Raw genomic sequence first — 16,737 nt, forward strand, 5'->3', positions numbered from 1 at the left:
CAAAATCCTTCCTAAGGCACAGGCTCAGGGGTTTTGCCATTGTTCACTTCAGTGGCAATTTCTGTCCAAGAGCACCTTCAGGAAGGGATTCAAACTTTGAGGGAGATCTTGGAGAAACCTCACCAGTGGAAGCATCTCTTCCAGGAGTATTAAAACCAAGTTGTATCATCAGGAAATTGCCCAAGAAGGTCACTTCCCCTTTCATTGGTTCATTTCAGCATAGAGGGAAACAGAAGCCACAAGAATTTTGTGTTTCCTTCTTCTTAATAACTCTTACAACCTAAACCTAAAAACAGCTTCAGGACACTTGGGGGTTTTTTGGGTGGCTTTGTTGTTGTTGTTGGGGTTTTTTGTGGTTTTTTTTTTTTTTTTTTTTTTTTTTTTTTGTTTGGGTTGGGGTTTTTAACAAGCTATCTACTTTTGCACAACATAGCAAACTTACTGAATGCAGCTCTGAGGCCTGGGTGATGTAAATCCAGAAAGAATATAATTTCATTTAAAACCACAAGACTTATCATGTGATGGGGTGTGAAATTCTTAGCCTGATGCCATCTGAGTGAGGATATTCAGGACACGGTTGGTGCTGAAGATATAATTGACTCCTAGCAACTTATTTGTCACTTCCACAGCCATTATCCTCCACAGAAAAAGTACTAAAAGAAGGGAGAGGAGTACCTGAATCTATATTCATACCTTCAACTCTTGCTGAGACATCAAATGACACTGTTAGTTAATCAGAGCCCTGGGAAAGAGGAATCTCTCCATGCCTGGGTTTCATTTGCTGAGCTCCAGCACTTTTGGCTACTTTCCTCATCCCCTCTTGCAGGTACCCCTTTTGTGGGAAATAATGACTAACTGGAGCAGCCTCTCAGTGAAAGTGCCCCCCAGGCAAAGGGGAGACACACAGGGTACAGGCAGGTGGTTGAATACTTGGCTGAATTGTGGCTGTCAGACACCAGCTCACCAACAGGAGTTTTCTGGTGTAAAACAAAAGAAACTGCTCCTCTGCTTCCTGCAGCACAGCACAGACATGTCATTGTTTATCATTGCTTATCTCCATACATCCTTTAGGAACAAAACATGTGCATCCTTAAAATACTCACTGTACCTGATAGGGTAGTCAGCAGCACTGAGGTTGATGAAGAAATCCCAGGGCCAGTCACTCATCTCCATTAGGTCCTTCATGGTCTGCAGGTAGGTGGTCAGAAGGCTTGCTCCTCCCCAGATGGTGGCCATTCTCCAGGAGGTCACTCTCACGTTTGGGTACTGGCTGGCAAACTGCAGCACTTGCCGGTGCAAGTAATTGGATCGCTTTAAGGAGAAAAGAGTGAGACATTCAAGTTATTCAGTCCAAAATTGTCTCTCCCTCTGTTCACTAAAGGCCTACCCTGCTTCTTGACTCACTGAGTGCTGCCATTGCTTTGCCCTCTATTTCACACAAGCTTCTTTTGATAAATGTGCAGAGAACCCTGGTTAATATTTGTTATTACAACTACAATAATCACTAACCAGTGTGATTAGCTTTATTCACCATTTGTCATCATAGATCCCAAAGGGCTTTTGTAAAGGAGGTGACTGCCACCACCTCCCTTTTACAGTGTGTCACTAGCCTAAGGCACCTCAGGTCAGCTCTCCATCCTCACTCTGCACCAACTTATCAGTTACTGCTAACTAAATGTACAACAGACAGACAAGGGGAGATACTCATCACAGAGAAGGAGAAATGAAGGCTGTTACATAAATAAGATAACAAGAAAGAAAAATTAAGGGGAAAAAAAAAGGGGCTCCAAACATGTAACAGATGGAGAGACAAAAAGTGACGTGCACTTTATGCAGCAGAGGTAAAGGGAAGATGAAGAAGATGACAAGGATGGGTAGGCTGACAGATGGTGAGACAGGCAATTTATAACCAGTGATATATTACCTTGTCAACATGAATGTAATAAAAATGGTCTTTATGGTAAATAGCCTTAAACATGCGCTGGAGCTGCCGGGAAGCTCTGCCATGAACAACCAAGACAAATGCGATCCTGACTGGGTTGGCTGGCATGTACTCTACGGAGTCCTCATCCCACTGAACATTGTTGTTGGCTTTTCCTGTTCAAAAACAAAACACAGGACATCTCTGAGTGTATCCACAGGGCAGGGTGCAGAGAGCAGTACACATTCCAGCTTGGCTCCCTCTTCAAAGGCCTTTGTAGGGCAGGGTGAGCACTCATGGGGGTGCAGCCCGTGTCCCATCCAGTCTGCACCCCTCTCCTTTGTCCCCACACAGGGCTGTCCTTTCACCCCTTGGGCACCATCCTGAACAAGGCTGCACAAGCACAGACAAGTACCCAGATGTTCATGAGTTGTATCAAGCTCCTCCTGAGTACAGAACCTTCAAAGGAATCCCCTCCAAGTTTGTAATTCGTGCCCAAACTATTCAAACACTGGCAAGGCTGGTGTTCCCTCAGAAGGAAACCCCCTGTTTAGCCAAAGCTGCTCGTTCCCATGGTCAGCACAGCTCTGCTGAGAAGCTGGTGGGACTCTGCTACTGAACAGCTGCTGAGGATTACTGACAGATAGCATTCATTTGTAACAGCAGATGTGCCCTGGAACATTTAAATGCAACCTGCATGTCTTCACTTTTTCATGGAGGAGTGGGGCTCTTCCAATACAATTCAAAATACCTGTTCATTTTTATTTTAACAGAGTAATTTCTGGCCTTCCTTTTCTAAAGCAAACACCACAGTGTGAGGTTCAGACAGGATGTGCAGATAAACTGAAGAGCTGGAGGGACATTTCTAATAAGAAATTTAAAGTGCTTTGGTTTTGGTTTGTGTACCCACTCTGCAATTCAAAAACCAGAACACAATGTAAGAAAAACATAATTTTATCCAAAACACAACATTCATTCTTCAATGAAACAACACCATTCTTCAGTGCTCTGACCTTGTAAGGACCTTTCTCAACAAAAAATGATTTAGAAAGAACCTGAAATTTTGAATATTAGCAGACAAGGAAGGAAAGTACCTCCAAGCCAAAAATCTTCCTCCTGCCCAAATTTTCCTCTTGCAAATTTTAACTTTATTATTTTTTAAATGAAAGGAATAGTGTTGCCTTAAAAGATACTTGATGTGAGGCCCGCCTGCCAAGAGGTACAATTTTTGAATTTCTAAGATCTGAGCTGTTACCAGTTTCTGCACTTAGTGCCTTTTGTGATGCCCGTTTCTCCTCCCACCTCCACATCCCCACCACCCCAAGGCTCCTCCTGCAGGCAGTGGAGACATTTGCTCCAGGCAAATGTAGGACAAATTTGAGGCTGTTCCTGGGCTCAGTTATCAAACAGCCTGAGTGCAGCTACAAAGCCCACTGCACCTTCCAAAACATCTCCTACAGTTATTAAAAACACATGCTCGTGTCTGTTTGATTTGATGTAAGGAACATGAAGGAAGACATTTGCCAAGTGTGAAGTGAGACTAAGAGAGAGGGAAAGACACTTTTCCCCAGGTTTCTGAAACTGGAAACATATGTTGGTAAAATGAAACAATACCAAAAGCTTTCTTCTTTTCTAAATGTAATAATTACAAAATAAAGGTTGGACACAAAAAAAAGACCTTTGCCTAATCCTCCTTGGGCATCTCCTCCTTGTTCAAGACAGTAGTATAAACTTGGAAGAAACAGACCAACTGAATGTTTGTAGAGCACTGTTTAGGTGATCAAACAATGGACAATATGATGTCCTGAATTGTACTGAAATGCCCTTGAGTAATTGAAACACTTTCAGCCATGGGAGAGAGATGCTGCTGCAATGGGAGCAGCACATCCCAGAAGGGAATGGGAATGGTTTCAACATCTCCCACAACTCTCTCTTCAAGCTTCTCCTCAGCAGAGCTTCCCTAGCACACTTCTCCAGGTCAGAGTCTGTTTTTGCCAGGGAAGCTGTACATGTCAGAGGTGTCCCTTGTGCCTAGAAGGGGCCCTTTGCTGACTGTGACAAGGGCTACAAGGCAGTGGTGCACACACAGATCCCCAACAGCACAGAGTCCCAGAGGCTCCCAGCCCCATGGAACACACCCTCCCTGTTCATAGCCCCTCAAGGAACACCTCTGTGCAATAGTGCTGCTCAAAATTAATGCAACTTTATTGCTCCTTGTTGTATTCAGAAATTAGGAAATTTCCAGCCCCATAAGTCATTCTTAACTTTACACGGGACACAAACAATTTAAATGGTATTTCTTTAAAAAACCCCTCCACCTAGGTCTCAGAGGAGTGTTAAAACATTAGAAAGATAGCCTAAATTTAATTTATTCTATAATTTGCAGTTTGTTTATTATGGCCATTGGCCTATGCCCAGTTCCACTGTTTTCTCCTGTGCAGCTGATGAGCTTTGCCATGCACGTGCTCAGGGTTTCTGCAGAGTGACAGGGACAGAAAGGGACTGTGAGAGAAAGAAAATGTGCTTGCAAAGAGAACTGACAGGGGAATGAAGGGCAATTGCAATTGCAAAAACAAGCCATTTTTCTTTTAAACTGTTTTCATTTCAAGCTGATGATGTCCCATCAATGAACTCAAATATTTTTAGTGGTTTTCATTACATTTTTGGATACCTCTCTTTCGAAATCAGTGATTTTCTGCAATGATATGCAGAAGGTGAGGGGAATTTAAATTAGTCATATTGTGGGCCTTTTATTTTAATCTAACTTGCTGTCAATACCCACACTATCATTTATCTAGCAATTACTGAGAACAAAATCCTCTCAAATTTTCACCTGAAATGCCACCTCACTGCATCAGTTTTCTCTAATAAATTCCTGCAGTGACTTATTTTGTTCTCTTCTGTTTTCCTTCTCTAAACGTTATTTTTCATGTGCTAGTTTCCTTCCTTCTCTTTTAGGTTTAGGATTTTTATACTTGCATTTACCACCTGCATACTATTATGGCTTTCTAAATGTAATCCTATTTGTGGCTGCCTGAAGTTTCACAAAGGAAGAATGCTACACTTTTTCCATCTGTCAGACTACCTGCTACTTTGCTCTGTGCTGTCACTTCCCTGGTTTTAGCTCATGGCTGCTCAGCACCCTCTATTTTGCAACTACTTCACTGATAAAGAACCAGCCTGGTTTGCAAAGAAAATGAAATTGGCAGGAAACATTCAGTTGAGGATCTGCTTACTAAAAAATACAGCAGGACTTCAGACCTGTATGAGCAATGTCAAGACCTGAATAGCTCCAGCCATTTCATTTCTATAAAGCCCATGCAGACCAAAGCCCAGCTCATCATGTCAGTGCCTACATATTGATGAGCTGCCTCAGGTAGGAGCTCATCCTCTCCAGGCTGCTGGGACAGGATACACAGAAAATGCATCAGATAACTTCACTTAACATCCTACCATTCACTAGTGATAAAAATCTAAACGGATTTTAAGAAGCACTTGGATTTGACAGCTACTTGGGTACCTCACTACCCTGCATTCTCCCCATACACTAAAGCTGAGCCTCAGTGATGATTCCATCTCCTCCCTCAGTCACTTCAGTCCTGCAAAAAGCAGCTGCCAAGATCACCTTGCTCTCACCCAGCAGCTACAGAAGATGCATGGACAGGTCTGCAGCACTCCCTATTCCCAGCCTTCACCACACTTGTCACCTCTCAACATTCCATCATTTGCCCTTCCAAGGAAAATGCGCCAAGCCAACACAGAGAATTCCCAGCTCCTCCTGCACAGTGGGACTGGAGGTCACTCCGTCTCACCAAGAAAGCTTCTCAGAGTGTGAGAGTATTTCCTGTTGAATGAAGTTACCTACATGTTTAGGGAATTCCCTTTTCCTGGGATAATTTACAGAGATCAGTGCTTTATAAACCTTAATAAAAAGTCCAGAATGTCAATAGAATATAAAACAAAAACCATCAGTGCTTTATAAACCATAATAAAACCCCCACAATGTTAACACAAAGTAAAACAAAACTCACAAAGAATATGATTGATACAGCTCCATATTGGGAGCACAGCTCTACCCTCAAAGTTGCTTTGCACATATGAGTCAGAGTGATTGCAACATCCTCTTGATGGCATTTTGGCACAGGTGAAACAGCCCTGCCCTTGAAGCAGGACTTGTCTCAAGCTTCCTCAAAGTTTGCTGTTTCATTACACAATGGGAGCAGAGGATAGAAGAGCAGCTTCTCACATTGCCTTGCCCCAGAGAAACTGGAACCTCAGCAGAAGGGGAAGTGCACACCCAAGCTCATCTTCCAGCCCTTGTATCCAAGAGCATTTATTGTGCTGCCTCCACTGAAAACAAAACCACAGCACTTTGCTCTGTCACAAACTTACTAAGAAAAGTAAAATCTCCACTTCTGCTTCCTGCTCAAAGCCTGACAGGCCTGACATCAATGTGTTAGTAGGAAAACCAGTACCTGTTTTGAAGATAACAGGAGAATCTCAGCCCTAATGCAATTTTAGCTTGTATTTTCTATGTCCAGAGAAATCAATACTCTTAATTAAGAGCTTAATCTTCAACTGTTGCAGTATTACTGAATTCCAGAATAATGAAGACAGTACAATCATTTTCACATTTGTTGTGATGCCACATTCTGCTCAATCATCCTCCAATATAACTCAGAGCCAGCCTGCTGATCTCTTACCTCTCCTGTAATTAATGGGATCACACTTCCCCAGCAGCACAAAGCAATCTTTCAATCTATTTTGTGAGCCATCTTATGTTTTGTAAATCAATCCATCACCTTCTGTTCTCAGTTTGGTATTGTCCTGGCAGTCCAACAGATTTCCCCTGCCCAGAGACACCTGGATGCTGCTGAGTCCCCCTGAGCAGAGCTCTGTGTGTACCCTGAGCCTTGGTCCATGAATCAGTGGACAGAGGACATTAGCAGAGTTATTGCTGTGCAGTTCAGTAGAGTATTTGCTGCTGTTACATCCATAAATGCAATCAGGAGCCCTGTCATTACAGCAGGACTATGAGCCATAATCACTCCAAAGAGGCAGAGCTCTGTAGTCACTATTTAAACTCCTGGGAGCAGCTCCATTCCCTTCAGTGGGACCATTTCTGCAACAGCCAGCTGAGTGGTAGTTGCTGAACTCAGATTTCCACTATAAACTCCTTTTCAATTGCTCACAACTCAACAACACAGCAGGTTGAAAATTTCCAGGCTTGGCTTCTATCTAAAAACGTTTTCCATTTTGATTAAAGCACAAACAGGTTTGCCTTGTTCAAATGGTGGCAAGACCAAAAATAAATAAATAAATACCATGTTTTCATTTAGGACACAAAAATTTTGTATCAGTCCTAGTAATAGAAGTAGTTGGAGGGTTACATAAAAACCACAAAAAATGTCACTGAGCAATTCACCAGTGAGCCAGGACCTGATGAGAGAAGTCTTTGTCTGAGGGTTTGATAACTGCAGCATTGCCCTGGGCTGAGCCAGAGCTCCTGCTGGAGCTAAGCCCCAGTGTCCATCACAGCAAGGGCATCTCTTGCCATCAGGCTCAAGGGGGAAGGTCTGACTTGCTCCAGTGAGGACACCCTGCACAGGAGAGGTGACTTCTGAAGCACAGTGTGTGTTAATTGTACTTAGGTGAAAAGACAATTTTTCCGATGCCAGCACCTAGAAAACTTTCTTTAGCAACATTGGTCCCACCTTTGACATGCCAATTTTCACTTCCAGTCTAAGAAATTATTCACTTGTTTCCATGGTGGTCCTGGAAATCTTCAGTCATGGAGATCTTCATGTCAAAGAAAAGATTGCAGGTGAGCACTGATTACATATATCCATTTTAAATTATTACAATTATGTATATGTAAAATGCCCACTGGTCTCTGGTCTGCTCACTGTGCAGAAGATTCCTCTGGTCAATAAGATCTCTACTATCTCTAAAGCGGAATGAGCACCTTGTGTGCCCACTGAGCCCATCCACTGCCCAGGCCAGTGAGGGGCTCTAGCTAAGCAAACCAAGCTCCTGAAGGAGAAAATTACCATGACTGGTCACAGGTGTGGCTTCTCCTTGTGGGTTTTAACTCAGCAAAGTTGGAGAGGTGAGATGATCATCTGCACAACTGTCCCCAGGCATGGGGATTAGAGAGGGATGGTTATGATTACAGAATGAAGCATTGCTAGTTGTGTTCTGTAGATTTCCTTAAAACTGCTTTTAACTGTACTTTTTATCTCTAAGTTAGCATTGAGCACTTTGGAAAAAAATTCAGAAATCCTGCTGCTACTGAGGAGTGGATGTTCAAATTTTTTGCAGTAATGTTTTATGTCAACAACCCTGTTTTACAACTTTTCAGTCTCAGACTCTATCAAAAATTACAGGAACTATTTATGATCCTCTATAACTTCATATGATCAAGTAACCCATAAGCAAGAAATCAGTGCAAGGCAGGAGGGAAGCAGTGAGACATAATTTAGAAGCACTCAGTGGCTACTGCATTTAACATTAAAGAGAGAGATTTCAGTAATGTTCTTTCCATGCTAAGAAGAAGCCCTGCCTTGGAACAAAGGAGCTGCTGATGTGGGCATTTTGTGTCTTCTTTAATCATTTCAGAGGGTGACAGCATCAACTTAGGGCAGTCAGAGGAGAAGAGTCACTGCCTCACAGATGGAAATTCCCTTCATGAGATCACTGGGAGATCCTCTACAGTGAGTTTGGGAGCTGATGAGCAGCTCTGCATCCCTGAAAAATTTATATAAAAAGGGAAACTCACTGAAATTACAGATGTGGGTTCAGTTCTGCTGTCCATGAACAGAAAAATAAAAGGCATGAAAGAAGAAAGGTAGAAAGAGAATACATGTAGAACTGTTTCATATTCACAGCAGGATTATTAGAAGATTATTTTTTTCTATTTTATTCTAAGGGGAAAAAAACCTAAAGATATTTTTCAGTTTGGGAATTTAAAAGAAACCACTTCCACCCCAGCTTTGTCATCCTCCTGTTACAGTTGTGTAACATTTGTGCTGCATGCAGCATTTCCAAGACTCACTTAAGAACCCATTGGAGCAGACATCATCCATTACACAAATCCAGACAACAACATGCACCAGAAAATTTGGTGAATGTGGGTTTTTTTTCACATGATTTGCAGAATTCATTGTAAATGAAGAAATATAAAAACCTTGAGAACAAGGACAGATATTTTTTTCTATCACAAACCTGCAAAAGCAGTTGAGTAACACAGAACTGTTCAAAATCAACCTTCAGGGTCCATGTATGTGTGCAGCAGCAGCACACTCATATTCACTAAATATCCAGCAAAAGCAAGCAGCATTTGGTTTGAAGCAGCCTACCATATTTCAAACAAAAAATTTGTTCTATCTTGCAGTCAGTATTGAATCATTACTGAAACAATTTTTATGATTTGCAAATGACCAAGTAATTATCAGATTCCACTATACTGCACTTGCAATACACACTAAACTTAATTTACTACAATACTTATCTAGGCAGGCCCATCATCTCTGTAACAAGCTTGCTTTTCTGACTATCCTAATTATGGAAATGCTAGCATTCCTGGGAGACAAATCTCAATTATTTGTAGTTTTGCTGGAGTGTGTTAGTCAAGCATTTTCTCCCTATTCCTACCGACTGCCATGAATAAATAACACTCAAAAGCAACAGTAAATTAATTAATGTTGAATTAGAATGAATCTTGTAATAATAGTGTTTATCATATCAATTAACAGCCAATTAGCACATCGTGATCAGTGTTATTAGGGTGAATACAAAATGCCTTTTAAATGAGCATCAGGCTATTTTTACAATATCCAGTGACATTACTGGACTTCAGAGATGTAAAGCAGATCCAAGAACAGCCACAAGGATTCTGTGGTCAGGAACTGCAGGGACAGGACAAGGAGCAATGGGTACAAACTGAAAGAAGGGAAATTTGGTTTGGATATTAGGAGGGAATTCTTTACCATGAGGGTGGTGACATACTTGAACAAGTTTGCTCAGGGAAACTGTGGATACCCCAGCCCTGGAAGTGTTCAAGGCCAGGTTGGATAAGGCCTTGAGCAATCTGGTCTAGTGGAAGCATGGCAGAATGATCTTTAAGGTTCCTTCACATGGCAGATGGCACATGGCAGGATGATCTTTAAGGTTCCTTCAACCCAAACCATTCTTTGACTCTGTGATTTGACATTAGAGAGGTAACACCCTTGGAAACCACAAAAAAGAGGAAGACCACTATTTACAGATGCCTCTGTCACACAGCCTTAGAAAGAAATTCAAATAAAAGAGATTTTCAAGCTTGGCTCTCAGGACAAACCCACAGCCCATTCCCAGCTCAGAGTCAGAACTTGTGGAGCAGCTCCTGAATGCACCAGTTCCATGACAATACACCCAAGATCAAAGGAAGAACAGCAGTCCTGTATTTTTTGGCTAACACATCAGGTGTGAGAGTTTTCCCACCATGTGAAGCCACCCTCCTCTGACAGAAAGCTCACTGCAGGAGGAGACAATTGTGCTCCAAGAGCTGACTTGTGCTTGTTAGGAGGGGAAAGGTTACAGAAGGCAAGAAGTGAAAGGATTGAAATGCAGCATGTGTTTAGTTATCTTATCCACCACTGGTTGTTGCTAAGGATGCTCCCATCAACAGCCCCAAACTGATGAGAACAGGAATTTGTCATACAAGAGAAGTCACCACTCCCAAGAAAACTAATGACACAAAGCCGGACTGAAACATTTATAAAACCTCATTCACAGTTTGCATTTTCTGAACAATCAACTACTGATTGAGGTGGCCTGAATTCCACTCCAGGGGCTGCCAGGCCTCCTGCTGCAGATGGATCACATCCCAACTGGAACACCAGTGACAGCCTCACCACCCTTCACGCCAAAACCAACAATGGGCCTTGGAGTCAGCTCTTCTCTGAAGAACCTCACTCCCTTCCCTCCAAAAAGCCTTTAGATATCTTGTGCAGGACAAGAAGAAAATGCAGAAAATGCCCTTATTTCAGTTCAGACTTTCTCTTCTGCCTAAAATCATCAGGAAGTTTAAGCCTTCAAGGAACAGAAACTTCAAAGTCAATCAGTTACTATGGAACAACCAACATAACAAATACTAAGCAAAACAGCAACAGAAGTATATCAAGGCTTATAGTTCAAATTAGCATTTGAAACAGCCTCTGCTGATTGGAGTGTCTGTTCCAGTGTGTTTGGAGACTGGCACGCCGTAACCTTTACACCATCTCTTCCTCTCATGCTCACAGCAAGAATAATCAATAAGGAGTGAAAACACAAGCAATTACACACATCTCTACTTCACATACCTCCCAGGAGATATTATGTACTGCTGAGACTACCAAGAAATGAATAGGTAGATAAAAGCATGTTTGTTACCTGCCTGATCAATGTTTTCCCTTTCTGTTTTACTGTGCTGTCATCTTTCAAGTCCTGTGTAAAGTATCTCTTCCCCCAAATAACCTCAAGAAATTAACATTTAATCATTACAATCAGCTGGTGTAAGGCCAGGACCAAGTGAATTTATACCATATGAGTATCTGGTCTGCTAACTCAAAGTTAATCCTCCCTTTGAGATTCCATTACATCTGTCTTCTATTTTTTGAATGTAGAATTGGAAGGACAGAGTCTGCCTTTATTCTCTGTTCAAGATAATTATGAACATAGTGTTGGAAACAGACCCAAAAAGTAAAGACTTTCACATGTATTTTATATAGCTAGTTTGAAAAGGTCAAGTTAGGTACTGAGAATAAAGGCTGCACTAGCAGAAACAAAAATCACCCCTCATTCCTGTTCCCTGTGCCAACATGGTGCAAAATGGGAAAGTTTAGCCTCATGTTTTAGCTGGCACTTGCAGTGTGAGTGAAATTAATGGGAATTTCACAGTACAGTCAAAAGAGAGAGAAAAGATAAATGGCACAGGTCTGTGCAGATTCCCTGCAAAGCTGTCAGGATCTGCTTCTCCTGCATCCCTTTGAGTTACACTTTACAGGTTTCAAAGACTAAGCACTGCTAAGAATCTCACACTGTGGCAATAAAAGATGTGTCAGATATCAGATTCATGTATGTGTAGGTACAATAAATACATATATGCCTTGAGTTTGTATACACTGGCAGATTAGCTCGGAAACAGAGGGAACTGAAGCATTTAAAGTAAAACAGCACATCTAAAAAACAAGCTTCCCCCAGAAACAAGTGCAGTTTCTCCACTCAGTATACATTTTTCAGCATAACTTATTTTTTGACACATAACTGTTGTCAAATATCCATTATGTTAGAGGACACTGGCAAGCAATGGTTTTGTCAAATGACCCAAATTACTTCTCATTTGCCCATGTGAAAAGTAACACATGAATTATTTTATAATTGATCAGCTTTTGTGCTTCCAGACAGCATCTGTACTCCTTGCTACCATGTGTACTACATAAAGGGTTATTGTGGAATGGGAATAATTTTACTCAAGAGAGAAGGAAAAAAGGACCAATCTTCTCTGAGTGTATTGCTTGTCAGACAGAGGAACACAACTTAATTATATTGTGACACTTCCACCAGCAAATAGATTCTACTGTAAGCAATTAACACTGGTTCCTTCAGCAGACTTCAAAAATGTAATTGTATGGTGTGCTCAGTTACAATAACATCTGATTAATAAATGACACTGCACTACTTGAGCTAGATTTTAGCATATACAGACAGGTTGAAACACAAAACAGATGGATGTTAATTCTTACACAGGCCACCCTTACACCCCAAAATTGTTCATTAATATGGAAAATGTTAAGGACATAAATATTCACCTTTTCAGAAAAAAAAAAAAAAAAAGCAGCAGTGACGATGAGTACTCTGGATCTGACTAAAAGGGAGAGTTTTGGTCTGTGCAGTGCATATAACAGCCTATGTCTCTCCTCCTGGAGATGGGTGAGGTAGGGCTGGGCTCTCCTTCCTGGCTGGAACGCTTTCCAGAAGCTGCTTCTGATCAAGAGGGATTAGTAAAGATGGTTTAAGAAAGAAAAAAAAAAAACCCATCGGGCATTAATCCTCTAAACATTTCATAGCCAACATATCTTTAACACAATCCCTCTAATCCAATTAGGGTGCCTTGAAAATCATATCTGGAATTCCATGGTTCATTGTGACGGGCTCTGTGCGAGTGAAACGTGCCCTGAGCAGGAGCTGCTGAACACCTGCTCTGCTCCAGAGCCCCAGCCCAGCTGCACCAAACCCGAGCCCTGACACATCTGGCAGGGTCAGCACTTCAACACTCACCCCTCTGAAACAGCAGGGAAAACAGCTCTCAATACAAAGCTTTTGCCAGCAAGGAACAAATTAGAATGAATTAACTGAGCTTGATTTTTTAAGTGTTCTCATGGAAGTTGTTTGGGCTGGTGTTCATGAGGATGGATATTCACACTTAAAGTGATGGGCAAAGGATAGAACAAAACAGCAGTCTTGTTGCTGAAATAAAGGACTTGCACTGCACTACTCCATCACAGAATAAAAGGATCCCATTAACATACCACTAAAGGAAAACAAAGGGAAAAATCAAATTGCCAGCATCAGAAAATGTTCAACAAAAGCAACATAAAGTGATTTTTCTGTATTTCAATTGACATTACAGTTTTGTTAAAAAAATCCAATGTGCAGAAAACATCACTTTATTGACTAAATAAGTTACTGGCTGCTGTTAAAAGCATCTGGGGAGAATTTGTATGCAAAATGCATTCTCACAATAATACCGTAACTTATAAATGAGCTATAAATTTCTCTCAGATTTTAACAAGTCTATGAGGCCCTTGGATGTCAGGGAGCTGCTCAAACAGTTACTTGTAAAAGGTTCTTCTCTATACTGCACAAGAGGAGTATCTGTGCAACATCTGAAACAAAGAAATTCATGCTGACTTTTTACAGACAAAAATAGTAATGGAGATAATTTCTAAAATTATCTTAACTCTGCCCCTCAGTCTCTCTTCCCATTCTGCAACTTCATTTCACGTCGGCAGCCACAGGTACTAAATTTGGCCCCAGGCAGTTCCCATTTCCTGCAGCTGGCACTGATCCAGCCTGGGTTTTGAGCAGGGTTTGAGCAGGAGCTGGGCACAGGGAGGCTCTGCCCATGCACAGCTCATCCCACTCCTCTGAATCTGGGGAGCCTGGCAGAAGGGAGCTGTGCATTAGTGTGGATCTCCAGAATAACCTAAAGGTGCAGCACACTGTGAGACAGGGCACACATCCAAGCTGCTATGCATTTTAATTAGGTAAAACAAGTGCTAAAAACTGCTTGGAAGGTCTAGATGTAACCCAGCAGTATTGTTTTCCCATATTTGGGTTTTCCTCCTGCCATCTCTCATTCACACACAAGCTATTTGATCATCTCTATCACAAAGGGAGGCTTAAAAGAGAAAAATAAAAAAAAAAAACCAAACTCAAACAACTCGTGTTGAGATGTAATTCAGTTCCTCCTCCTCTAAATGACAGAGCCCCAAACAAATTCATTCACAACTTGGCTTTTATGGTACAGTAGGGCATGAAAATCATCAACTGGCTGCAAAACTGCTAAGTAAACCTAATTTAGGAGATGAAAATGTGTGAAACGCAAGGAGCATCTCACAGATTGTAAAATGACATGTTTATTTAAGAAAGAGCCCAGGAAGAACAAGAAATGTTGGCAGAGGATTGCAGTAACAGCCCCAAGCTCCCTGGCTGTGGGGGCTCAGGGCTGCCGTGGCCTGCACAGGCAGGGCAGAGCTCAGAGCCCCAGACACCCAGCACACCCAGGGAGGGGACAGGAAAAGATGATTTGTAATTGGGACAAGAAGAAATATTATTGTTTAAGGGAAGGAGGTAGTGAATGAGTAGTAACAACAGAACTTCATTCAGTTCATCTGCTGAATTCATTTCAGTCCATCTCCTACTCTGCAGCCCCTCTGAAATCAATGGAGAATGGACAGTGTAAAATCAGAATCAAAAGAGAATTAGCATATCTGAGCCAAATTCTGCTCATGTTCCAGTTCTGAACAATCCCTGATCTATAAAAATGCAGATTAACTTTGAGCTTCCTTAACAATCCTCCATTATGGCTAAAAGAATCAAAAACACCTGAGCTGCAATTTATTTCAAGTATAATTTAATTCCCTCATCTTTATTTTGACATTAAAAGAATGATGAAAAATCTCTTCATATTATTTCTCAAGACACTGTTGCTAGAAGGTGAACTGTTTATCCACACACACACACCATTCATTCTCGCCCTTTTTGTATGAGACTGGATCACCCTGCCCCAATTATCACAGCAAGTACCAACTTTATGAAATAATTTAATTTCTGGAATGACTTTTTATGTAAACTAATCCAATGCCTCCTGACACCAAATCCTTACTGTTCAACAGCACAACTTTGTTAAATTGAAGACAACATCTGAAATAGAATGCCTGTGCTGGCAACATTTTTATAAGAACAAAATCATTTTATAAATGCAAAGGTGAACCAGTATAGAAAAGTTAAATATTATTGTAAATGAAGAAGTATTTAAAGGTAAAAATTATACTTGACACTGTAATTACATTGCCCCAGAGTATAATCCCAAAAGAACACAGAGACCTTTTGCCAAAGGTGATTTGAGTGTTAATAGGAAACTCAACGTGGGCTCATTTTAATTACATATGTGCCTGCTGAGAACATATGATAGAGTCCAAAAAGCTAATTCATTGTCAGCATGACAGCAGGACCTAATATTAAATCTTGCACACAAAGTAAATTTTCCAGATTACCAATTACTACACAAAAATAGGACACATTGCACAAGTGGTAATCAGCATGAAAGTAAAAATACAAAAAAGTATTGCCAAACAGAGCTCAGCTCTGGGCCAGCAGGGGTACAGGAAATCTCCAAGCAATTCATTCTTTTTTCTTCAAAAGCAGCAACATTCAGTTCGTCCATCTCCAACCCCACGGACACCAGGTTTGCACTGATATTCACAGCATTGATCCTCACTGGCACTGTTGTCTATAAAACTCTTTAGCAATATATAAAAGCACTTCAAAGTAGATTGTAGTGTGCTTTTTCCTTTTTCTATACTTACCCCTAAATTTTCTTCATTTAAAAGAAATTACTGAATGATTTTTTGTTCTCAAGAGTCCCTGACAGGTTTCTGGCACTGAAAAAAATGTTGGGAGTAAGTTTATACCTGTTTAATGTTAACAGGCATTTTGATTTACTTTTAGTTGTGGATAAATTCATGCACCAGTCAGTATTTTCTACAGAAAGTGCCTGGAGTATGACGAGGAGAACCCAGAGTCACAAGGATGAGCTAACCCTGGGGAAACAAGACACAACCACAACTCTGAAGGCAGCAGAGACCCAGCCAATACTTGTAACTGCAGCTTTACCTGCCCTTCTGTTGCTTTACTGATGCATTATTAATTAATAACTACTGAGCGTTCCCAACAGAGCATTTTAAATAACAGCTGAATTTCTTTATGGATGATTATGAATCATAAAAGTAAATCTGCAATGTTCAAAGCAATAAACAGGCCCAGGTAGGGAGCCTGAACTGATACAAAAACTGCCCTTTGAAGCTGGAGGTTTGGGGGGCTCCTAAATGTCTCCTGTGTAGAATCACACAATTTCCAGTCTTGCTTAATCCAATTAGTCTGAAGAAATGTAGGATTTCCTCTGTTTTGCCTCAGCACAGGCAGATGCTGCTCGAAAGGGAGATGATGGCATTTCCGAAAAGCTGCAGGGTTGGTTTGGTTCACTGCTTTATCCAAATGAAGCTACACCAGTT

At 41.2% G+C, this 16,737-nt stretch overlaps 1 protein-coding gene across 1 annotated transcript in view; it reads right to left on the reverse strand.

Moving 5' to 3' along the window:
• XYLT1 (xylosyltransferase 1) overlaps positions 1–16,737 on the reverse strand; it is a 176,107-nt gene that overhangs the window by 62,314 nt on the left and 97,056 nt on the right. The window contains exons 3-4 of the mRNA XM_059484242.1: positions 1,925–2,097; positions 1,109–1,311 (exon numbers count right to left, since the gene is read on the reverse strand). Of these exons, the coding sequence (XP_059340225.1) occupies positions 1,109–1,311; positions 1,925–2,097 (376 nt within the window). The remainder of the gene's footprint in view (positions 1–1,108; positions 1,312–1,924; positions 2,098–16,737) is intronic.

Source organism: Ammospiza nelsoni, chromosome 17, assembly GCF_027579445.1.
Source record: "Ammospiza nelsoni isolate bAmmNel1 chromosome 17, bAmmNel1.pri, whole genome shotgun sequence".
Classification (NCBI taxonomy): domain Eukaryota; kingdom Metazoa; phylum Chordata; class Aves; order Passeriformes; family Passerellidae; genus Ammospiza; species Ammospiza nelsoni.